A 24,491-nucleotide genomic window follows, 5' to 3' on the forward strand; every position below is an offset into this window, starting at 1 on the left:
CTGTGCTTATTTGTAAAACATGCTTACATGGCTTGGATGAGAATATCAAATGTCACTGCATACACTAAGCCAGTATTGATCTGTTTTCTTATGTCTGTTCTGTCCTGGCTTCGGGGTGGCTTCATTTTATGTTGGAGGGGATTCTTCGGTGTAGGAATATATAGCTTGTAAAACATACAGAGACTTTCAAGATAGAGTATTGTAGAAATACATTACTTCTTGTGATTTCTGTTTTTCTTTTTTGGGGTGTGTAGTCAGATCTTTTCTGGGTACTCTCTCTAGAGTCTCTCATCTGCTTCTCTTCCTTTCTCCTTTCTTCTAAACATGGGAGCCATTCATTTTAACTCTGTTATATGTCAGCACACCATTTCTGCCAAGCAAGAGCTCAAGAGAACAGATGAGTTTAATGATGGTGTGGGGGGAAGGGAGGGAGGAGAGAGGGGCCAGCAAAGCTAATGAATCACATAACAGCTTTCATGGAAATACCGACAGCAAGTCATGTCCTCTTCGAGCTCGGGCAGCGAGCTGTAGACCTTTTGTTCCCAGTGGAGCCAGCAAACCACAATTTGCTCTCCAGTGGATAGTTTAATTCCTTAGTCACCTCTTCCTCCCACAAGTCATTCTCGCATGGGGATTTTACAAATGCTGTCATTCTTCAGAGTAGTAACACGCTGCTGATTAAACTGGTATTGAAGAAGATTATTTTCCTCTGGAGGGTAATTTTTACTTGACTTAAGCCTCTCTTCCAAGGCCAGTTAGGGCCAGCTCTGTTGATTAGTCTTGTGGTGTGACTTGACTGGACTGACATTATTAAATCATTTCAGAAATACCGACAAACAGATGTCAAATGGCAGTAGTCTTTTCTGCTCTGCAGGCCAGTGAAATGAGTACAGCCAAGAGACTATGTCACAATTTGGACTGGCCTCTTAGAGGAATTTAGTCATGAGTATGACTAACTTGCTGCCTCTGAAATTATCTGTTTGAGGCAAAGTTAAGTGATAATTTGAGGTCCCCTGATCCCAAGATGAGAGGCCAATGAATGCTAAATTAATGGAAGAGGTCAGTAAATTCTCCTATGCTAAGGCAAGGGCCTTGACAACAGTTTTCAGTGTTGGCTGGGAGGATGTGCTGAGTGTGGAGTACTTTCTCTGTGGGCAGGACCAAAGCTTTTACAAGAACTTCTAGGGCATGGCAGGCAGCAGGATGTGGTTTATGCATTTTGTTTTGTGTTAGATTGTTTTGCTGATGAAAATTAAAGCCATTCTTGGGTGAAGGCAGGGAGCTTCTGCTGGGAATCTTACTGAATGAGCTGGTCAGCAAGAGCTTGTCCTATGGTTAGAGCTCTGCAGACTGCTTTTGCCCCAGTGCTGGTGGTGTTTTAGGATCTATGAATAATAGATCCTAAATAGTAAATGTAAAAGCTAGTTTTCTTGATGATTGTTTTATTAGTTTCGTTAATGTGCTGCAATTGGCTTGACAGTGGTAGAGTGATAAGGAAACAGCCAGTGGATGGTTGTGATTGTGTGTTGGTTCTGACACAATATTAAATTACTCAAATGAGGGAAAAGGGTGAAAGGAGGAGGGAATAATGCTGGCCTTGGAGAAACAACAAAGCTTACTTCTTTTTGTTTGGGTTATATTTGGCTCCTCAAGATCTTAAAGCTATAAAGCTAGCCAAAGAAATTTGAGCAAGTATTGCACCTTGGTCTTCCTACTGAAACCTGCCAGAGCCCTGGAGGTATTCACGAGTTTGTTCAGAAGCAGTCCTGTATTTTGGAGCTTCTACTAGTATTTCAGTAAAGTAATTTATTTTATTTTTTCTCTTGTCAACTCCTCCTCTATTTTACTAATCTACTCTTCATAACATCTGATTTCCACAGGGAATGTAGCTTTCAGAACAACATGAATTTGTAAAACTGAAGCCAAGTACTTCTCTGATTTCATTGGCACTGTATTGCTTGAAGAGGACTTAATTTGATTTTTCTGTGATTCTCACAGACTGCCACTAGCAGGTTGACAAATCTTTGATACTTTCATTATTTTTTGATTCTTTCCCATGCTCTGTCTCCAAGCAATTTGAGCACAATGATTAAAGACTATATAAAACTGAGGAGCTCTGATGATAATAGACACTGCTAGATTTTCCATGCATCAACTTTTTTCTTCCTATAATCCAAAGTAGACGTGTTCACAGATCTCTTTTAAAATGTTCCATCTATTATATTTCATGGAGCAGTAGTGTTTTTCCATAAGCATCAATAGATATGGATTGCGTGTTCTGAGGCAGACTACTCTGTCCTTGTATGATCTATGCTCATTGGTCAGTTCTCTCAGGGTGTAGAATTAACAGCAGAACTGCAGTTTTCTGCCCTTTTAATCAGTCTGCGTAGCACACAACTAACAAGCTGTATATTTTTATCAACAGCAAAATTTAAATGTAAATTTCTTACAGGCAAATTTGATTTTGATGACTGGAAAAATATACCCTTGGGATAATGTAAGGCTAACATGAGTTTGCACAGTCCAGTTCTTAGCACGCGTAGGGGATGTGTTGGCTGAAACAAGGACATATATTCTCCCATTTGTTACCAAGATGAAAGAACTGTATAGTTTTTGTATCTTGATTGGAATTCATTCAATTGCTTTGGGAAGAATATTAGGGGCTAAGTAAATATGTCCATGTCCTGTGAGCAAAGTTACGTTCCTCTCATATTCTTGTCCCGATGGATGCTTTGGTGCTAGCTGTTAAAAATCGTCGGTGAAAGTAGGACACTACTGAAGCAAATAAGAATTTTACCAGTAACTTCAGTGAAGTCATATTTAATGTATGGAAAGGGGCTCTAGGGACAGGGTGCAGTCGTTTGACATATTGTACTTATGTTGGCTGACTTTTCTTTCTTCCCCTACTGAATTGTAGTTTATCCTTAACCTTTCTTTTGCATTTCTTTGCCATAGACTGGTGACCAATATTCTCGGGATAATTTGATGAATGGTAATTAGTTATGTTTTGATTGCCTTCAATGATCTGTTCCATTTCTAAACTAGGATGATATCTGAAAATATTAAAGCTACTTCAAGAAAAGACAAAATGGTTATTGAGAAAACTCTTAATCTTTGAGGACACTGCCCTTCTACACAGCTTCTGCCTCAGGACATTGCAGTAGGATTCTTGAATTCAGCAGAAAAACCTGTAAGGCCATATGATTTTCTTACAGCCTTTTAATTTTGACCTGTTTACCTTTTACAGGTAAAAGGTCATTTTGCCTTTTACCTTAATGGTTTCCTTTAGATAGGTTTATCCAAAAGTATCTTAATACATGGCTGTTTCGATAGGAGTATGTAAAGCAAATGTGAACACACTAAGGTAATGCTTTTGAAATGTCATAGAGAAAAAGGTAGAAACTGAACATATTGTCTTCCTGATATCACTGTTTGAACTGTCTCTGACCAGTCCAACTGACTGGAGAAATCCCATCCTGTATTAAGGACAGAAAGCTGTTTTAATTAACATGAACAAAGTAAAATGCAAAGGTGGTTTCTTCCCTGCATCTGGAGGATATTCTTTTGTATTCTTCATACCCTAAAGGTCTTCTGCATTTTGACACTGCTGCATTATTATACTGAAATCCTTATAATACCATATAATTATGCCTCATATAATCACTTTTGTAGGGGATGTTTCTACAAGGGTGTGGATAATGAGAAATTTGTTGGCAGGAACCTAGTTCTCTGCAAGACAGGGAAGAGAAAGACCTTCAAAAGCATATCTGAATATCTATTCTCATAGAGAAAACCGCATATGATTCTTGAAATAAAGCAGAGGTAATTCCCTATGCTTGTGCAGAAGAACCAGCTCAGCAGTAAGGTCTGTTAGTCACAATTAACAGCTGGTAAGTGGGGGTGAGTCTGTGAGTTTCCATGAACATCAGTCATTGCAGGGACTAGTATTCTCTGCTTGGAGAAAGCTCACAGCACCAGCTCGCCCAGAGTGCAATAGCCCTGGTGTTCGTCTATCTGTGACATGATAAAATAGTTGCTAAATTGCAGCCTGTAGAGAAAAAGTAACATTTTACCCGTTCAAGGGTGAATTGTCAAAATCCTGTTTTCTCAGAAAATAAAAAAAAAAAGCATAAAAAAAATTATATATATGACCTGACCAAACAGAAGTGGGTCTAAGTCTTGTTCCCAAGAGTATGTAATGTCAGCCATAATGCTGGTATTCTAATGCTGGAAAGGGATAAGGCAGTGGTGTCATATCCATCCCCATCTGCAAATATAATTCCTTGAATGGAAAGAGTGCTCCAGAAAAGTGGAGCAATTTATTTAAATCTTCAAAGGTTTTTAAATGTTCATATAATGGAAAGTTGTGTGCAGAAGACAGCCTGTTTTCGGCTGGCTAAAGCAATGTACAGAAATATTTCATGTATGTTTCCAGGCCTCCTAAAGTACATGGCAGTAACTTTGCTTAACCCAAAGCTGAGTATCCATTCGACTATCCATCAGTCTTAGGCTTACAATCTATCTTGCCCCAAGGTGGGAGGCACAAAGCTCTGACAGTATTTCTCCAGGCTTTTCCTGAGCAAAAGCTGGTGAGGGTGGAGGCATCAGAAGGGAAGAGACAGTGCTCTTTGGGAGACTGAGGATATTTCCACAATCCTTATCTTCTAGATCTTGAGAAATGCTGCTTTCATAAAACCTTGTTGAGTTTAAAGAATGGACTAATCATGTTAGAAATTACTCTCAGCCTCCTCCACACATAGTTTCTTTGAGGCTGCTTGACTGTGGAAAATCTTTGACTGATCTTTTAATTAAAAGCTTTTTTTTTTACCAAGGAGTTAAAGCTCTTCCTGCTTTGAAGTGGGCAACTTTTTACAGATAAACATCTCATTATGTTATGAGACTTCTTCCTCTCTCCCCTTCTGTCTCATTTCTTTTCTTGATGGGTCTCATCCTGTGTTGATAGTTTTAATGATTTCAATCTAGTTTCTAGCATCAGCTATTCAGGACAGTGCTAGCTGGCTCCCTTATTGCTATACTAGGCAGAGCTAAAGCTCTGGATGAGCTGTGGAAACTAAATTGCAGTCCTCCCCCCACCCCCTCGCTGAAGCGGGCTGGAAACAACAATAAAACTGGGTTTATTATGTGGTCATCACATTTTAGTAAACAAAGGGCAGTTGTAATACCAATGCAATGCATACTGGTTATTAAGCATTAAGGAAACAATTAAAAAAAAAAAAGGCCTCTAGCTTTTAACTTCTGTGCTGTTTTAGGGGAGGACGAACCACCTCCTTTCGTGTTTCTATTTTTGATCCCTTTTTTCCCCACTCTGGGTTAACAGGGTTTGAGAATTCATGAGGAAAGAAGTTATTTTGGTTCAGTCAGCCCTGGCCTTTTGGCCAAGTGTGGGGCAGCATTCCTCAACTGGAGGGTTCAGGTCATGGTTTCCTAATACAAAGCACTCAACAGCAGTGCTGTGTAAAGGCATTTTCTGCGACTCCATTCCTCTGTAGTGTCTTGCTGCTCACTCAGTGATACAAGCTGAAGTGTTTATGGGAAGGACAGTGAATTAGATCAGGATCTGCCTTTAACAAAGAAAGCAAAAGGCAGAGGGGGGAGGGAAACATGCAGATATTTTTATAGCCAAATCAGTTCCATGATTCAATTCACAGCATGGCCTCATGAACAGTTAAATAAACAGGTTGAATAAATTAACCTTCTAATTGTGAAAATGTTGATATTAAGCATTTCCCCACTTAAAAATGCTTTTTGGTTACCCTTTGTGCTTATAGATGTGATGTCAGGTAGATTTCGGTAGCTTAGAGGAGTGATCCACAGCACCCGACTTCTCTGGAAGGAGCAGGGTTCTTTTCACTTTTCTTTCCTATTGGGTTCTTGGATCAGGAGGTTTTAGGTAACTCTTCTGATCTGTGGCTGGAAGTTAATGAAGATGTTAACGTTCAGTTGTGGCAGCCCTTGTATATGCATTGTACATGGAGGAATGTATCTACTTGCTACTCTATGATGACCATTATTAACTGAATTTATATAGATTTATGGTTGGTTTTTAGTTTGTTTGCTTTTTAATTTCCTGTACTTCTCGAAATACTCAACACTGGCATTCTATCTAGTAGTATTGTATTTTCCAGAAATGGAAGTACAGCTGTCTTGTCACCACTGTTAACGCAGTAATGGTAGAGTGATGAACTTCTGGGCTAGATTAGCTGGGAAGCCGTTTTCTGAGCTGAAGAGAATTATCTACTTGTCTGAAAGCTAGAGTCAAGGAAAATACTGGGATTCTTACTCCAGCTAGCGGTCATTTATCTCGGGAAAAATCCTAGTACAGCCGTATGAGTTGAGAAATTAGTTTTCTGCCTTTACCTCAGAGCAAATCCACTGCTCTTTCTGAACAGCACCTTCCTGGGGGGAGGTGTTAGTAAACTTCAAGGATGTCCCCCCAAAACAGTTGCTAACCACCTTTTAGACAGCAGAAGCCTCAAAACTAGCAGGCAGGAGAACAAAGGAAATCCCCAACTTACCAACTAGATCAAACTAAAAATCCCTTATTTCAGTGAAGTACTAGAGGTTTTGTCTCCGTTCACTGAAAGATTCACATGTATGGATATTTTTCTCAGTTTTTTTTCTTGAACAGTTGTTTTCTAAAAAAAACCCAGAATAGGGTTTGGCTTAAAATTAATTTTGCTGTAGGTATGAGATAATTATACCTGATCTCATCTCATTTTGACAGGTGCATAGGCAGGAAATGTTCCAGAACAAACAAAATCAGGAAGTGTCACAGTACACAGAGATCCCTATAACTTTGGTGTGCTAATGTCCCAAGTATATAGAGTCAAGGCCCTCTTTAAGGAATATGAAAATTGGGGTTTTTTTAATCATGAGCTATGGTGGTTGTGGAAATTGTGAAATTGGATAAAAAGAAGCAGCACGTAGGGGTGACTATTTTAAAAAAGGAAAATTCTGGATTTCTGTAACTTCTACCAGATTAATTTTGGGATAATGCTACATATAGGAAGTTTTAGTCATTTTTTTTGGGTGGTAGACAAGGGGTATAGTTAGCAGGTGACTAAAGTTTTTGGCAGGCCCACTGGTATTAACGGTTCCCAAAAAAGTAGGCTTGAGTTTACCAGGGGGACATTCCAGTAAGTGTATGATATAGAGTTTCTCTGAACATTTGCTAGACCATTTGCTTTGGATATCTCAATGTTTGTTATGCCAGGTTGCTGGGTACTCTAGAAATCCAAAGCAGCGCAGTGGTAGATTGCAGTTACACTTGTAATCTGCACCTGCATTGGCAGACATGTACATTGTTTTGTTGTTCCATGGGGTTTTGTACACCTCATTTCAGAGGTGAACGCAGTGGTACTCTCATGATTCTCTTGGTGCCAGAGGCTTATGGCACAGTGAAGCCTCTTGGATGCTTCTTGGACTCTTGAACAGATCTGAAAGGGAAATTTGTATTTGTGAAAGCAAAGACTGGGCATGCTAGCTAAGGGTACATATGCATAGAACAATTCTTGCCTCCTCTTAGCTTTGCCAATGTACTTCACAGACATATCTTTGGTCCTTAGACTTCTGACCAAAAGTTTCCTCTTACAGTACAACCGGCACTGGTTTTGTACTGGGGCAGGCCTATCCAAGCTTGAGTTTTCATCTGAGACTTAACAAACCTTCAGAAAACCCAAGTAAATAGCGTAAGAAATGTTCAGAGGAACTCTTTTGTATGGACACTGGCATGTCTCTCAGGGCAAAGAGATTTTAACTACTCCTGCTGTTTTTCAGAGAGGAATTGTATGGGAACAGGCCCGTAAAGAATAAAGTTGGCTGAAATTCACAATGAGACCTTGTGAACAGGATTTTGATCAGATCTCGTCTCATTTACCTTCTGAATGAGACCTTGTTTCCACTGTAATAGCATTGAGCTGTGACAATGTGAACTTGAGCTTCAGTTCTTGTTGTTGTGGCTGTGCTAAGAGCTTGGAACCACCAGATGCTGAGGAGAGCTGATGTTCTTTTTCTATTTGCATTTTTACACTTTTTTGGAAGAGTTAAATGTGACTTTCTCTGTAAGAAGGAACAAGATGACAGAGTTATTGATCAGGGTGAATCCAACAAGCTGAAAATAAAATATTTGTGATCTTTAAGAAATTCCTTAATCGTGCAGCAGAGATTCCCTGGGTACCTTCTCTTCTAAAACCACTATATAAGTTACTGAAAGGGACAGTGTAAATAGAGCCTTTTGTGGATTCTAAGAGTACTGGACAGTACATCTGTACATTTTTGCTTGGTTTAGATGCTAAAATTTGAACTAAATGGAGATGCTTCAACTATAAGGTCATCTCTCCTATTAGGTTACATTCCTACCATGGGAGTGTCTCTTCTAGTGGCCACCCTTCAAAAGAATGTACTACCAGTAGTTCATCTGCAGATTTAAATTGATGACAAGTAGTTTTGTCGTGACTTAATCTCTGAATTACCAAAATAGTGCCTTTTCTCGTGTGCTTCTTGCACCCCAGATCTCTAGACACATATCTTCTAATTAAAACAAAAAATAAGCCAACCTTTACAAAGTCTTCAGCTCTAATGTCCGTGGTCTCTGTAGTCTTAAATTAGGAATTGCTCAGATCAAGATGCTTATTGCTGCTTTTTCTTTGGAACCTCTGGTAGTGTAACTTTTCAAATATAGGTATCGGTTGTTCCCTAATACTTTGTAATATAATATTGATTTTGCTTTCTTTGGTCTCTTACTCTTTTACTCTGTGTCAAATATCAGTACGTGAGTTGCTTCCCTACGCTGTCCACAATGATTACATAGATCAAAATCTTTGCATTAAGTCTTTTAGGTTTTTCCTCCTATTGCATATTGTACCTATTCCACAGGGGATGTAGTCAGACAGTCCAACAGGCCATTAAAATTCTTCAGGAAAAAAGTTCATGTTATAATTACATTTTAGTCTCAGTGTTTGCTAAGTGAGTAGGAGGCCTTATTTGAGCAGATGCTTCTATATAATTAGTGTTAGATTATCAAAACCACCTTTGTTGTTTTGCAGCCATCTCCTTGGGTTTTTTAAAGCTAGGTGGAGTCCAAGTGAACCTTCCCAAAGAGTTGCTGACCTGTAAAGGTGTTGGCTCTATGACTAATACTCTGTAAACAGACTAATTCAGGAGAACCGTGACTGGCCAAGCCTAGGTTTGCTTTGTTTGCTGTTGCATAAAGACCAGGTAGCAGAGAGTATTGTCTTTCTGCAGGACAACCCTAAAAGAGATGGATGGAAAATGGTATGCTCTTCCGAGTTATTGAGTATTATCCAAAAGAATATCCAGCACTGTGGTCACTGAAAAATGCTGACAGCTAACCTGTTCAGCTCGTTCCCTTTGTGCGTCAAGCAGATCAAGCTGTAATAGTTTGTCACAGTATAATAGTGTTATTCTTTATCCTGACTTTTACCTAAGCTTATTGTGGACTAGAAGTTTTAGACATTTCACTCTAACTTCTGCCCCTCTGCTCTGGTGAGACCCCACCTGGAGCACTGCGTCCAGCTCTGGAGCCCTCAGCATAAGAAAGACACGGACCTGTTGGAGCGGGTCCAGAAGAGGGCCACGAAAATGATCAGGGGGATGGAACACCTCTCCTATGAAGAAAGGCTGAGAGAGTTGGGGTTGTTCAGCCTGGAGAAGAGAAGGCTCCAGGGAGACCTTATTGCAGCCTGTCAGTACTTCAAGGGGGCTTCTAAAAAAGATGGCGGCAAACTTTTTAGCAGGGCCTGCTGCGACAGGACAAGGGGGAATGGCTTTAAACTAAAGGGGGGTAGATTTAGATATAAGGAAGACATTTTTTATGCTGAGGGTGGTGAAACACTGGCACAGGTTGCCCAGAGAGGTGGTGGATGCCCCATCCCTGGAAACATTCCAGGTCAGGTTGGACGGGGCTCTGAGCAACCTGATCTAGTTGAAGATGTCCCTGCCCACGGCAGGGGGGTTGGACTAGATGACCTTTAGAAGTCCTTTCCAACCCAAACTATTCTATGATTCTATGAAATATGAAGTTCTAAACAGCTTAAACAGTTTTGAAAATAACTGCAGGTGCTGATCTGTGTCTCTTGGCACCTATATCTCTTTGAAAATATGGACTTCTGCATCCAGTCCCACTCTCCTTCTAACCCCCAAGAAGCACTTAGAACTGATTTGGATCTTCTTCATGAGTTGACTTAGTTATGTGCATCTGTTCAGTATTTGTTATCAAGCTGTCTTACTGTTAGCATGCCCGGAGGTTTAAGGATAGGAGCATTAAACAATGTGGCAGAACATGTATAGGGATTTTGCCTCTGTGTAGATATCTGTATGAAAGAGCACAGCAGCACGGGTAAGGGTTGCTGTTATATCTGCCCTACTTTTCAGCACTTATGTTTGCTTTTTCTCATGCCACCGTGAAATGTGTCAGTGTGTTTCCTGTTAATTAGGATATCAGAAGATCTCTGGTTAGCAGGGAAGTTGGGTTTTGACTGTTTCATTTGCTTAAACAAAGGAAAAAAAGGGCAGGGAAAAATAGGGTATTTCAATGAAGTAGATATGTGTGCAAAACTCTGAAATCTTTTAATGAAAAAGTACTTTAAAAGAGTCAAATGTACACCAATCCTTCTTCTGTGCTGTATAGTCATCATTTCCCAAAGGACATTCCTAGTTCACTCTTCATCAGTCTCAGTATCAATCTCAGGATCAATGCCGGAGCGGGGTGAAAGTGATGTGCCAAGTCCCCTGGGCTTTCAGTTAAGCTTTGAGCTCTTAGTGGCTCAGCCATTTTTGGAAAATGGATTTTAAGCATCAGGTTAATTAGGTTCTTGAAAACTTTACTCTGAGTTGACAAAAGAAGACAGAAAATATGGCTAGGATCCCTGTAACATGTACTTCTTTATTGTAGGGAGTCAACAGAGTGCAGTGGCTCCAAGCTAATACCATCTTTTCTGATTTGGCTGTGACTAAATTCAGATCAACAATGTCATGAAGTCACATGTTAATGCATTGTGTTAAGTTGTTCATTGTGTGGCTGGAAATCACCTAAGGGGTACTTGGGTACTGGAGTAATTTGAAAATGGCACATAAAAGCTGCTATTACCTACCTTGTAACACCAGCTTGTAAATCTGTTGTGAAAGTCTGACTGTTCAGTTCAATGTCTAGTGGCATTCTAGGTGTCTTCAGACATCCCAGTTGCTCTCTGTCTGCCTCTCGAGCAGAGGACAGGTCTCTCACAGGTACTATCAAATCTTTTAGCTCAATGAAGGTATTTTAAATATACCTAAAGGGCATCTGAAATGGCACTAGACATCTGTATTTTGGCTTCCTACACTAGGTGTCATAAACTAGGTGGGATTAAGGTACACCTGTGACCCAGGTTTGTTTTGCATAAGAAGCTCAAAGTTGGCTCAAAATAGTGATAGGACCTTACACAGGCAAGACTGAGCACATATGAGTACATGTCAGCATTACCTGTGTGTTGCTGTTTGTTACCAATGCTGCTGTGGATCTTCAGCAAGGTCTTGGCAAAGCCTGAGTAAGTGCAGTAATGCTGAGTCCGGGATCTACCGAACTCATGGCCAGAGGATAAGCTGAAAACCAAAACTGGTAAGAAGGACCTGTTTCAGCTAAACCACATGTGATGGAGCACAGTGAAATTGTATGGGAAGGTTTATTAACTGTTTTTATTGGCTGTACGAGCATGGGCTGTTAATAGTATTCTCTTTACTTAGCCATTCTGCTAAATGCTTGCAGCCCACTTGATTTATACTAACCTTTCCTTCAAGGTATCGCAGGAATCACTTTTCTGTCTGAGGCTTGGGAGTTCTGTTCAGATGGCAAAACTTATTAAAATATCTTAGCACATGGGAACAGAATTCCAGAACAACAGAAGAATCAGTCTTCTGTTGGCAGAGGCTATGAGATAGCCCATAATTTCTTGTTGCTATCTCTTTTGTTTCTTTACCCCTTTTTGAGGTGGGAGGGATGACAAAAAGACACAAGACAGTGAATTAGCTGGCCTGTTGCAAATGCAGGAGCTGGAATGAAAGAGATGTAACAGTCCTAGTCGTGAGAGTACAAACTTGTCTGTAGGCAACAGTTTGCCTTTTTGAAACGTATGACTTTAACATTGCAGAATGCTATGAATAGGTTTCTTTTATTTCTTGTTATCCTGCCCTTGCAATTCAAATAAGGTATCCATTGTTTAAAAACATTGCACCCAAGATGCATCTGTCTTCATGTTTTAGTCTTACATGACTGAAATGCTTTCTGAAATGCATCAGTGATCTGCATGCTTAAATTACATAGATGAACTCTCTACATGCAGGAGACTTAGTACCTACTTAAACTGTGGAAGAATAAATTACTAACATGGATTTTTAAACATGTTAAAGAAGAAAATGTGGTTTTATTGTTCTTAGCTTAAGAGTTGACAGGATTAAAATTTAGGAAGAAAGTATAAAATGAAACATTCCCTGTTAATTCGGTCCCTGAAACAGCAGAAGCCCATGGCATTAACCTTTGGGTTATTAATATGTTGATGGAGGGAAGGATTAAGAAAAGGGCAGGTTGTGGGACACAAATGGCACAAAGGCCAGAGGCAAATAATCTTGTATTGACTCCAGTTCTAAAAAATAGATTCAAGGCAGAAATTAGAACATTTCAAAGGTGATTCTGTGGTCAGATGAAGTCACTTCCCAACTGAGATTCTTGCTCTGCTCTGGGATTGGAGAAGCAGGTATTTGAGCCGTTACATTTATTTTACTAGACTCTTAAGTATAACTTCAAGGCTAGTGCTTTACTGGGAAGACAGTGATAATGTACTGTCTCAGAGCACACGGAGTGTGAAGGCATATAAACTCACTGAATCTTCACTCCAAAATATCACGTGTGTCCCCCCGTGACTATGGTAAAATGTTTGCCACCTACTCTCCCTTACCCTGCTAGCACTGTAATTACATTAGCCATACTGCATGGACTTTACTTCTGAACAGCAGTCCTATGTGTTCCACCTTGGGGGACTGGGAAATCGTTTTCTCCATTCCATAGTCCATTTCCTTCGGGTTGTGGATGCCCCTATGGGAGCTGATGTGGCAAGTGCTGAGAGCTTAGATCAAATATAGATCATTATGTGGAAAAACTGAAGAGTAATTCTGATCCTTCCTTCTGTGGAAAACATTGTAGCTGTGCTGAAAATGGGATTAAAATGGCTAAAGATCATACTGAGGTGTCAACTTTTATCTCATTGAAGTCCCGCTTTGTTTCTGACACCAGTGGAAAGTCAGCGAGTATTCCCTGGCAGAAAGTGGTACAAACAAAGCTGCACAGCAGGCTGCCAGCCAGGAGCTCCAGGGTCCTGATCCTTACTGACTTACTGTGACCTTGGGTGAGGCATTTCATTTCTGTCTGCTTCCCTGTCCTGTAACCTAGAGTTAACAATTACGTGTTTCAGAGGATTTGAGTTAAATAGCTGTTAATTTTAAAGCACTTTGAAAATTATAAGCTCTATATACATGTTAAGGTTTAATCCCTCACACGTGAATAGCATGGCTGATACTGAAAACGGAGTTCTTACTGGGTGCCAAGGTGATGAATGTGATGATGAGGTCACCTCAGTCTGAGCAAAACAAGTTTTCAGGCAATAACTCTCAGTGGAGTAATTCAGAGTAATTCCCAGTTCCTCTGCAGTGGAGGCACACGAGCTGAGCCCGTTAGCAGAGTGGGTCTGGGACTGGGAGAATGGGAGGTTAGGTATGGTGCAAAGGGAATGAGAAATACACTGTTGGTCAGAGGTAGCGTGAGCTTGGATACGTGGGACAGTGGGAATGAGCTTGTGCTCAAACTTGGCAAGAGAATAGTTAAGCTAACAGGTTGGGCAGGGTGGATGAACAGTGAAAACAGGAACGAGGTGCTGTAGCACCATTTTTGACCAACCCTTTGAGATGCAGGGCTGATTGATTCTCTTCCCTGCTCAAAACAAGCAGCACTTCCTAGGAAGTGAAGTTGTGTGTGATTCCAGCCACTTTAAGCAGCAGCATAAATCAACCCTAGATTGGGTTCTGCAGCTTGGCAGGCGTGTGTCTGTCTGGAGTCTCCCATAGCCCATAACCCGTGTGGGGTGCCGAGCTAATCAGGTCACCAGGGTGACTGTACAGCCCTAAATGCAGTTCCTGCATTGTGGGTGCCTCAGGCTGTGGGGCTGGCAGTTCCATTTATAATTGCTACACTGCTCGAGTTCAAGGTTATTCAGAGGGGGAGTCACCCATAAAATAGAGTTTATAGTAGTGCTTATACTTGCTTTGGTGCTTTGTAATCAACATACATATGCATTGAGAACTGTTTCTTTTCTGGGCTCTCTGTGGCTTTTTAGTATTGCATGGCACTGTTTTGGAGAGTGGAGAGAGGAAAATACGTAAACACTTCTATGTCATGAAAAAAACAGGTAGGTTAGTGGTTATTGATGGATAGCAAATGCTTTGTGATTTATGACAGAACAAGTCAGCAGAGCATGGAGTCTTACAAAACACATGGGACAGGTTGAGTAAGCTCAGAGCCTGCACTGGTTGGCAAGCTGTTGAAGTACAGATAATCCCAGTTAAATATGCTTAATTGTTATCCTTATGTATACTTCTTCCATTGCTCAGGATCATGTTGCAATTGTCATCTGGTGGTGATTAGAAGCACACTGGCATTGCTACCAGAAGTGGTGCATTTCTCTTAGGAAAAGGTGGTTTTCTCAGTGCTGTGTAATTTTTACCAGTGTGTAGTAGCATCATTATTTCTTGTAACGTATATAATACCGCCCAGTCAGCACTACCCGCTACTTATATAACACTACCCAGTCATGTGTTGACCAGATGACAGTCATGTCATTGCACTAGTTTGGGCATTGTAAAAAAAAAAAAAAACAAAAAAACAAAAAAAAAAGAGTTATTCCAGGCACTTGCTTTGTCATAAAATTTTGTTATAACAGTAGAAAATCCCTTCAGATTGAATAGAAGTCCAGGACATAACAGAAGGCTTTAAATCCATCCCTTAGGCTCCATCGAAGAATGTCTGTGGCCATTTGTAATACGTATTTTACGTCTTAAATCTGTAGTATGATTATAGCTTGCGTGACTACTGCTTCTCTACTCTGGACATTGTCCTACTGTATGTTCAAGAGATGCATTCAAACAAGGCCTTGTTCTCTCTTGCCTGGACACCTGAGAATCCCCACGTGAACCTCTGCCTCTGAGCAAGAAGGAGCCGTGCTGAGCTGGTGTTTCTCTGCTGGAAGCAATGCATCACATCATGGTCCATTCAGTTTCCCTGTTGTCCTTCATCTTATGGTGTTAGCTGCATTGACACTAAAAGCTTTGCTGTCTGCTGAGCTCAGTGCAAATGCGGTTTGCAGGTGCCAAATCTTGGCAGTTGGGAGCCCTTGGGTTTAAGAAACGCGCTGAGCAGTGAGCCAGGGGCCTTCAGCTCTGACAACTGAAATGAGTTCTCAGGTCTGGAGTTGCACCAGCAGCCATTTGAGTTGCAGTAGAAAATCTCCTGTCTCCGCTTGTGTTGCACTTTTCACTGGGGAGCCTGGAGCTGCCTTGATATGTTGGCGCCTCCAGCTGTAGATGACTAAATGAAGCTGTGTGGGCTGCTCGCTGTCCGGCCAGACTGTCCCTGCTATCTCTTCCCACAAACACTGGAGCCTTTGTCTCTGGCTTTATCGTGCCCCTGCCATCACAGAGCCCTTTCTGTGCTCTCCTCCCAAGCACAGCGCCTCTGTTCAGGGGTCTTTTCTTCAGCTGCTCTTTGTCTCTGGGTGTTTATTGTGCCTGCTGCAGAGTGTGTGTGTTTGGGAGGGGAGAGGAGGGGCTCCTGTTTGTGTGGGGTTTATAAACCTAGTGCATTCTTCAGAAGAGATGCTGAGCAAACTTGGTGGTGTTAATATTAACCCTTCACTGCCCTGCATTACTGAGAGAGATTTCCTCAACGTGTGGAAATTGCTTAGGGAGAGTTATGAAGTGGCGTGCAGTGTAAGGCAGTAGCCACACAGTTGTGCAGCAGGGAGTCTGCTCCCCCTTTGGTCTTAACTGCCCTTTGATTTTCTGTGAATGCTGCGCATGTGTATCAGCAAAGAGTGCCTCCCAAACATGGGGAGATGTAATTGATTCTAGAATTTCCCCCCAGAGTGCTTCTGGAACTTGTTTTTATTGCAAACACTGGCTCACTAGCCCTTTCTGTTTGCATAACTGGCCCTTGCATCCTGTTTATGTGGCTACATCAGACAATATCTCTTCATTGTACCATATCCCAAAACTTTATGGCTCTGTACTTTAGGGCTTTTCCTTTTGAGTAAGGTCCTGACAACAGGATTTTCTTAAATTCATAGTGTTGCCACTTGTAGTGGCATATAATACCTCCGCTCTGAACCAGCTTCTTTTCTTTAACCAGCTTGTTAATACTTTAATGGTTAGGATGGCTTGTTGTTTCTTCAGTACCCATGGTCCCATATTCCAAGAGAGAGCTTTGGAAGATGAAGATCAGCAACTCAAACTTTATTGCCCTTGTAATCACATAATGCTTTGCATTAAGTTGGTTGGGAGAAAAGAACAAACAACAACCAAACAGAACAGCATCAACTTTCTAACCTCCTTTTGTTCTTCCTCCATAAGAATATGGGAGTTTATAACATGAAAAATATCTCGTCTATTTCTGCAAGAAGCCACAGCAACACAATTGTCTTAGTATTAGAAGTGCCAGAAGAGTTTTGTATTTCACTGAATCTGCGGTCAGCATAAATGTTTCAGACCTTTTTTATGATGATCTGCATAAACTGAGCATAATGCAAATACATTAGTTTTGTGTGATAAAATACTCATGTGTGATAAAAATACTTTTTTTTTTCCAAGATGGTACCTTTTCTTAAGTTACTGAACTTTTCCCCAGAAATTAATAGGTTTAAATTCAGCATTTTACAAAGTAGTGTAAAGAATTTTTATTTTCAAGTAATTAATATCCTGGTATTGGGGTTGCAGTTCATGTATTGCAGCATCTACATATCATATTATTGCCACTGGGAAAAAGTTCAGACTGTGTTCCTTTGCGGGGGGTGGGAGAGGAAGAAATGCAAAATAATACAAGCCTTTGAAACATGAATCCACACACTCAGTCATGACGAAACCTTTTCAAACACTAAGGTGTTTTTTCCAAGACTGTTCTAGGCTCTAGCATTGTTGTTGTGTGCCTTGTTTTCTTTATGAACTAACTCAGTTTGCCTCATCTCTTTTCAAGGAACAGTTTCAGCTGCAAAGCGCACAGGGATTCCAGCACCCCGGGAAATATCATCATCTGTATCCAGAGAGAGAGCTGTATTGCGTGGTCAAGCCAATACTAGGAAAACACAACCCAGCCCCACCTCTTCTGGTACACCGACTCCTACCAAACACGTGCGCCCCACTAGCAAGTCCAAGCAAGAGAATGAAACTGGTGACAAGGCTGTTCTGGAATCTCAGGTTAGAGAACTCCTGGCAGAAGCAAAGACGAAAGATTCTGAAATTACCAAACTCCGTTGTGAATTGAAGAAATGCAAAGAGAAAGGATCACTTAATGCTGAAGGAATGGGTGCTTCCAACCAAAATTTAGAAACAGTATCACCTGTTGACATAGATCCATTAATACGGACCCTTCAGGAAAAAAACAGGACTTTTCAAAAAGAGCTTGCTAGCCTAGGAGAAGAAAATCGTGTGTTGAAAGAGAAATTGCTTTATCTAGAGAACTCTCCTCTCTCAGACACAACAACAAGCAGTGGAGGTGACAGCAGCCTCCCAACCCCAACTACCCAAGAATCCAGTTTTGGAAGCCCATCAAAAAATGTGTCGAGAGGTGAAACGGATGAGCACAGGCAGCATGTGAATGGGGGTGCACTGCGCAATTCAGGTTCTTCCAGCAGTGATGTAACTAAAGCTTCCTTGTCCCCTGATGCATCTGATTTTGAACATATAGCAGATGTACCTTCTAGGCCAACATCCTCCAACAGCAACCACATCAAAGGTTCCAAATGCTCCACTACAGGAAGTTCTCCAAACAATATTAGTGACCTTTCTGTTGCATCTCTTACAGAGAGAATACAAAAAATGGAGGAGAATCACCACAGCACAGCAGAAGAATTACAAGCCACTTTGCAGGAGCTGTCGGATCAACAGCAAATGGTGCAGGAGCTGACAGCAGAAAATGAGAAGCTAGTGGAAGAGAAAGCTCTCCTGGAGACTTCCTTTCGTCAACATAGAGATAGAGCAGAACAACTGAGCCAAGAAAATGAAAAGCTAATGACTCTCCTCCAAGAGCGATCCAAGAATGAAGAAAGCAGAGCTCAGGAGGGGAAGGTCCTTGAACTGGAACAGAAATGTGCAGAAGTTCTTGAAAAAGCACAATTTGAAAGAGAGAAATTGCTCAACATTCAGCAACAATTAACCAGCAGCCTACGAAGCTTAGAAAGGGAGCATCAAGATGCCCAGCAGGTGATTAAAAGCCTGAGAGAAGAAAATGAGAAGCTGCTTAAACTTCTAGAAGTGGAACAGCAGAGCAACAGCACAGTGACAAAAACTCTGGAGGACTGTAAAATTGCCTTAGAAGGCCTAAAAATTGAGAATGGCTCTCTCAAAACTCAGTTAGAGAGTGAGAAACAAAAGGCCGCAGAAATCAACGCGATGGGATGTATTACTGACAACTCTGAGGTGCAAGAGATGCTGAAAGTAGCCCATGCAGAAAAGGATCAGTTAGAAGCATCTTGCACTGAGCTTAAACAAGAGCTGCTGAAGGCGAACAGTGAACTAAAGCACATTCAGGGTCTGCTATCTAAGGTAAAGTAGTAACAGCTGTAAAATATAATGGTTGTTTATCTGTCCTTCTGCAAATAGATAATTGTTGGTCTTTAGATTGTTATTGAGCCATTGATTATGAGTTTCCAGGATTTAAATTGCATTAATTAGTTTTGAATGGAAGCTGTGTTCATATGGTATTGTCTGTTTCTGCTGCTATATGCATATTTTCCCAGGAATAACTGTTAGCATAGCTGTGTTTATAAATTCAAAACTAATTTCCCCTAATATCTTCTGCAGAGTTTACTATTTTGGTAAATAGAATTGTGTTTATCAAAATTGGAGCAAGAGAACAGGTCAATAAAAAATTACTTTGATATTATGTGAAGAAATATTAGTGAAAATCACTTGGTAATCCAGATACAGAAGGGCATGAGCAGTTAGCAGCAAATATTAAATTCTGAATAATTAATCATGATTAATTAGTAGTGAACTATAGGTGTCATTGGTCATGAGAACACAAGGACATGAGCTAATGCTCAGAGAAGCTGATATTTACAGCAAAGTGACTAATGATGCACGGTCAAGCTCCAGATGAGATCCTGTACACAAAACTAAAGTATTTTTACAAAACTGAGAAATATTCTGTTTTGGGATAGGTAAAGTAATGGCAAAAAAATTGATTTATTTTGGAACAATTTTTCTCTACCTCATTTGGTAGTGTCTAAGCAAGCTTAAGTCAATTACTGTTTCTATTTTCTGTGTGATCCTGGATGTTCAAAAGAGAGCTGCAATGTGAGGTGTCATAGAACAAGTGTTAATAAAGCACAAGCCAGTGATTATGTCCCACCACTGCAGAAAGAGTGATAGTGTGTGCAACCTTTCCTGTGTGGGGAAGGGATCATGAGAGAACGGTTAAATTGGCTAGCTGCAGAGGAAGAGAGCATTGCCAAAAGGCACCTCCATGATTTGAATGATTTAGAAAATCCAGATGTCCTTTCAGCTTAAATAGGTGACCACAGCAAATGGAGTTGGTAGAGGAAGCTCCCAAGTGCTTGCTAGAGTTGCAGTTTATGAAGAATAAATGAAAACTGCTGAGTGCTCAGACTATGTACCAAACTTTTATTGCTTGGTTTTGAAACCACAGATTTCTTCCTTTTTACTCTTCCTTTCCCTTGAACTAAGCTGTTTTGAATCATTGGCTATTTGTGACACCCAAACAAGACCACAGGCTTCTGTAAGGCTGCCCTTCAGTCAGGCTGTGCCAGCGCTACTCACTGAATTGGCAGCCTACACCTTGCTTTTCCGTAACTTGTTCATACTCAGAGATCTCCCCCAAACCTGGAAGCATAGATCTGTGGGCCTGAGCCAACAAACTGAAGTGCAGCAGATTCCTCCTTCAGTAAGTCCAGATGTCCTATATCCAGAAAATATACTTATCTGCAGTAGCTAGCTCTACTACGTATGTTTTCACAATCCATTGAAAATGCACATGGTAAAAGCAGTAAAATTGTTAATGTGGACAAACTGATCGTCATCTTGGCCCTAAGGCAGTGATATCACTCTAACATAATACATGAATAGTTGTGGAGCTTTCCAGGAATATCATTCCTCTCTGTTCATTACCTGCAGAGACTGGTTTGGAATTATCGTCATCGTATAGAAAATTTAATTTCCTTTCTAGCATCTTGTTTTATTACCTTTATGACTGGGAAAGAAAACTGACCTTCATAGCTCATCTATGTTTCCTGAAACTGTCTCATTACCCTTGAAACTCAGGTTATACAATGCTTAGAACGCAGGTTCAATTCTTAAGTCCATGAGATGCCCAGTAAAATCTCTAATGAGTGATAACTGTTAAGAACTAAAGACAGACTTGCAGCTTTCTTTCCTCCATTCCAGGCTGAGAATGAGTGTGGTCAGCTGAAGGAGGTATGTGACCGGCAGGCTGAGCAACTGAGCAGAACCAGCCAGAAGCTGCAGGAAAAAACATCAGAGAATGAAGCAGATATAAAAAACCTGAAAGAGACCATTTTTGAGTTGGAGGACCAGGTGGAACAACATCGTGCTATAAAACTTCACAATAACCAGCTCATCAGTGACCTAGAAAGTAGGTGGAGCTGAAAAAAGGATTTAAGAGAACTTATTCTGGAGGCTCAGTTATGGCTGCAACAGGGAGGAGGAGGCATGTCTTGATATGTGTGACAAGAGCCTCACTTTAGAAATATTCCAATTTTGGCCAATCCTTTCTGTTCATGCACAAAAGTCACTATTTTAACAGCGCTGTAGAAATAATATTAGAGACAGTCTCCAAGCCTCATCCTCAGCGAAGGATGTATTGCCCGTTCTAGAAACTGGAATTATCGGCCTTTTGAAGAGCTTTTAGGGAAAAGCGCTAGTAAGAGCTGTGAAGTCGCGGTTGCTGTCGCGTTGTGGAAGGGGAGCTGCCACCTGGTGGAACGAGAGGCACATTTCGCTTACCAGTGTTACCTCGAGTGCTCCAGGGGTGTGTGTACTGAATAAGTGATCCTGCACATGTGATTCTGTAAATTTAAAAGTCTGGTTTAATGCCTCAAAATAATGATCTATTTCAGAGATGTTTGAGTAACAAATCTACTGTTGATTCCATTCCTGATCCATTGACAGAGTACCTTAATTTCAGTTTAGTCTATTTAGTGGCATTACTAGAAGCAAAACCAAACAGGCTGCTCTGCCTTCCCATTTTCACTTTTCACCCTGGCCCTTATGTGTTTAATAATCTTTTCCCTTTTTTACTCTTCCTAGGTAAAGCTATGAAGCTGGAAGAACAAAAACAAGATACAGAGAGGCAGCTGAAGGCTCTGACTAAGCAAATGAAGGTAAGGCTTAAACTCTGACAAAGCTAAACTGAGCTTTTATTGCAGTACTGGATTTGAGAGAAGCATTGTATTTTTTCAGAACGATTGTAGAAAGTTCTTTCTACATCCTTTCATTCTCCATTCTCTTCACTCTTTTCTAGCTGTTTCTTTGCCGGTGAAGGAAAAATATAATACATCCTTTGCGAATTACTCTTGCTTTTTGTACCTATGAACTTCTGCTACTTTGGAACAGCCATTCCTGCTTCATGAATCATTAGTAGCAATGAGCTCTTTTCAGCAGCAGTGCTTGTAGTAGTATCACAAGTCTGAATGATCAATAGCTATAGGAAGAACTTTGAGTGTACTTTTTGTATTTGAGTGGAGAGCTTAGCATCAGTTTCTTCTTTGGCAATTTCATCAGTACTGTGTAAAGAGACAAGTATTTAGTTTGACCTCGACATCATCTTGAAATTGTGGTGAAATCCTGGCTGCTTGTGGTCACTGAAAGAGAGATCAATAACTAAGTGCTCAGCTCAGGTGCATTTTTACAGCAGTTTGGGGTTCTAATTGCTCTTTCTAGGAAGATACAGAAGAATGGAGGCGTTTTCAAGCTGATCTGCAGACTGCAGTGGTTGTAGCCAATGATATTAAGTGTGAAGCCCAGCAGGAGCTCCGTGTGGTAAAGAGGAAGCTTCAGGAGGAAGAGGAGAAGAGTGCCAGACTGCAGAAGGAGCTGGATGAAGTGAAGGGCAGCAACAGGTTGGTTACTTACAAAGGCCAAGTTTTGATCTCTGTGACTGCTAACATGCATGCAAACAGTGCTTTGTCAATAACTATTCATTGGCTTGGATGTGCATGTTGTCTGTTTTTAACTTTTCTGACAGATTTTGTTGTCTCTTATTCTGAGATGTTTCTGTTCTTTTTCTTTTTGGCGATCTAGTTCTGTCAACTAGGCCATGAAGGTTTTAATCAGCAAATATTAAGTAATAACAATTGCCAATATCCTCTTACAGCTTTGTTCTCAATATGGTATTCCACTGTGTTTTATTGTCTTCATAACTTTCTGTGCAGCTGTATTAAACCATCTGTGAAAAGATTGGTTGGCTACATATATTCAATGGGACATCCAGAAGAGAACTACTTAACCTGAGTGGAGTCAAGGACTATGTGCGTTCAAATTAAAATGAGGACTAGCTGGACTTCTTTGTTCTGCAAGTCTGATATGTGTTGACTTGAGTGATCAATGCAAGTACTAGGATTCCTCATCTTGCATCTCCCGTCCCTAATATGAAACCTTGTGATTAGCCATGTTAAATGGTCTGGACTGTGGCCTGGGTTTAGCATTCAGCCCAGAAGTGACTTCGTCATGCAGTGGACCCACCTATCAAACAATTACTGTAGTCTCAGTGGTTGGAAGGGGAACAGTAGTTGTGAACCATTCAGAGATATACCCCAGCATGGTAAGCTGTATGTGTGGGGCTTCCCTCTGTGGGAGCATGGTAAGAACAAAAGTGACTTTTACAATTGAATCTGGAACCAGTACAAATGCCTTACAATGTGGCTTTTATGCAGTGCGTGACCTTTTATGTACCATCTTTCATTCTAAAAATCATACTACAGTTGAGGTACTAAATAAGAAGAGATGGAAAACAAAAGATGTATTAGAAGGAAGAACCAAAATTTCTAAAGAAGACAGTGCTCTGCTCTTTTTTTTGCATTAATGCAAGCAGAGCTGCAGTGATGAAAATTTGTACAGGGGAACGAAGAGAGACAAAATAACACAAACAATTGTACAGTTTATCAAAAATGTGTGCCAAATTAATTTTGCTCCTCTAGATATTTTCCATTTAATCTCTTGCCTAGTAGATTCATGGCCACTGGTAGAAATAGCCACAGGAACACAGCGAATCCTGTAATTTCTTTCAGGTGGAGTAACAGTCCAGCTTTATGTTGCACATATTTGCTCACTGTTTTCCATTCAGGAGTTTCCACAGCAGCTGTACAGTAGATGGGAGTAAAAACATGGCAGGGCTTTTGTATGGAGGTGTATGGATCAGAATTCCTGGATTGAAGGAACAGAAATACTTCTTTTCAGAAAAGTAAAGGAATGTGTTTAAGCTCCAGTTTCATTATCAGAGTCCCCAGTGGATGCAAAGAAAAGCTATTACAGACTATGTATTCAGACAAAATGATTACCAGACAGTACTTAAGTTCTGGGCTCTGTTTCCATTCCTAATTTGTTCTTAATGAAATTCCTCTTGTTTAGAGCGGGGTCTATATATAAGGGCAGGAATCATATACTTGTAGTTCCCCCTCTTTATTCTTTTGTTTTTTAATCTGAAGATGTATGTGATAATACTTAAATTGAATAGAAGATGACCTGCTAATTTGCAAGCTGGGATATTTATCTTCCATGTATAAAGAACATCGCTGCATTGTCAGCTCTTTGGCATAAGAAGCCTGAGCTGCAAATACTGCTTTTGAAATTAGATCCCCAGAATCCATACATACGTAGTTCCAGAAGGAGGTATTCAGACACACATATTTAAGTCAGTTTTGGCATTTGTCTCTCCCTCTCTTTCACATACATATAGAATATGTCTGTCATGGCGTCATGTTGACTATCTGTATAGCTTGCTTTGAGTATTACATTGGTCATGGAGCCAGATATACTGTCTGCAGTGGGCAATATTTATTCTCTTTCAAAGACAGGTGTTGAGACCAAATTTTGCATTTGTCAATTTAAGTATAACTAATTTGACTCACAGTGTCCATGCAGAGAGCACAAAATTTCTGTACTGAGTGGTATGGAGAAGATAATGA

At 40.6% G+C, this 24,491-nt stretch overlaps 1 protein-coding gene across 5 annotated transcripts in view; it reads left to right on the forward strand.

Moving 5' to 3' along the window:
• SPECC1 (sperm antigen with calponin homology and coiled-coil domains 1) overlaps positions 1 to 24,491 on the forward strand; it is a 102,925-nt gene that overhangs the window by 41,003 nt on the left and 37,431 nt on the right. For all 5 annotated transcript variants that reach the window (XR_012996719.1, XM_076354946.1, XM_076354945.1 and 2 more), the window contains 4 exons: positions 17,306 to 18,873; positions 20,734 to 20,941; positions 21,616 to 21,689; positions 22,249 to 22,427. Coding sequence is in view for 4 of the 5 variants with exons in the window: in XM_076354946.1 (XP_076211061.1) it covers positions 17,306 to 18,873; positions 20,734 to 20,941; positions 21,616 to 21,689; positions 22,249 to 22,427 (2,029 nt within the window). In the remaining variant the exon portion in view is untranslated. The remainder of the gene's footprint in view (positions 1 to 17,305; positions 18,874 to 20,733; positions 20,942 to 21,615; positions 21,690 to 22,248; positions 22,428 to 24,491) is intronic.

This window comes from Aptenodytes patagonicus, chromosome 17 (assembly GCF_965638725.1).
Source record: "Aptenodytes patagonicus chromosome 17, bAptPat1.pri.cur, whole genome shotgun sequence".
Lineage (NCBI taxonomy): Eukaryota > Metazoa > Chordata > Aves > Sphenisciformes > Spheniscidae > Aptenodytes > Aptenodytes patagonicus.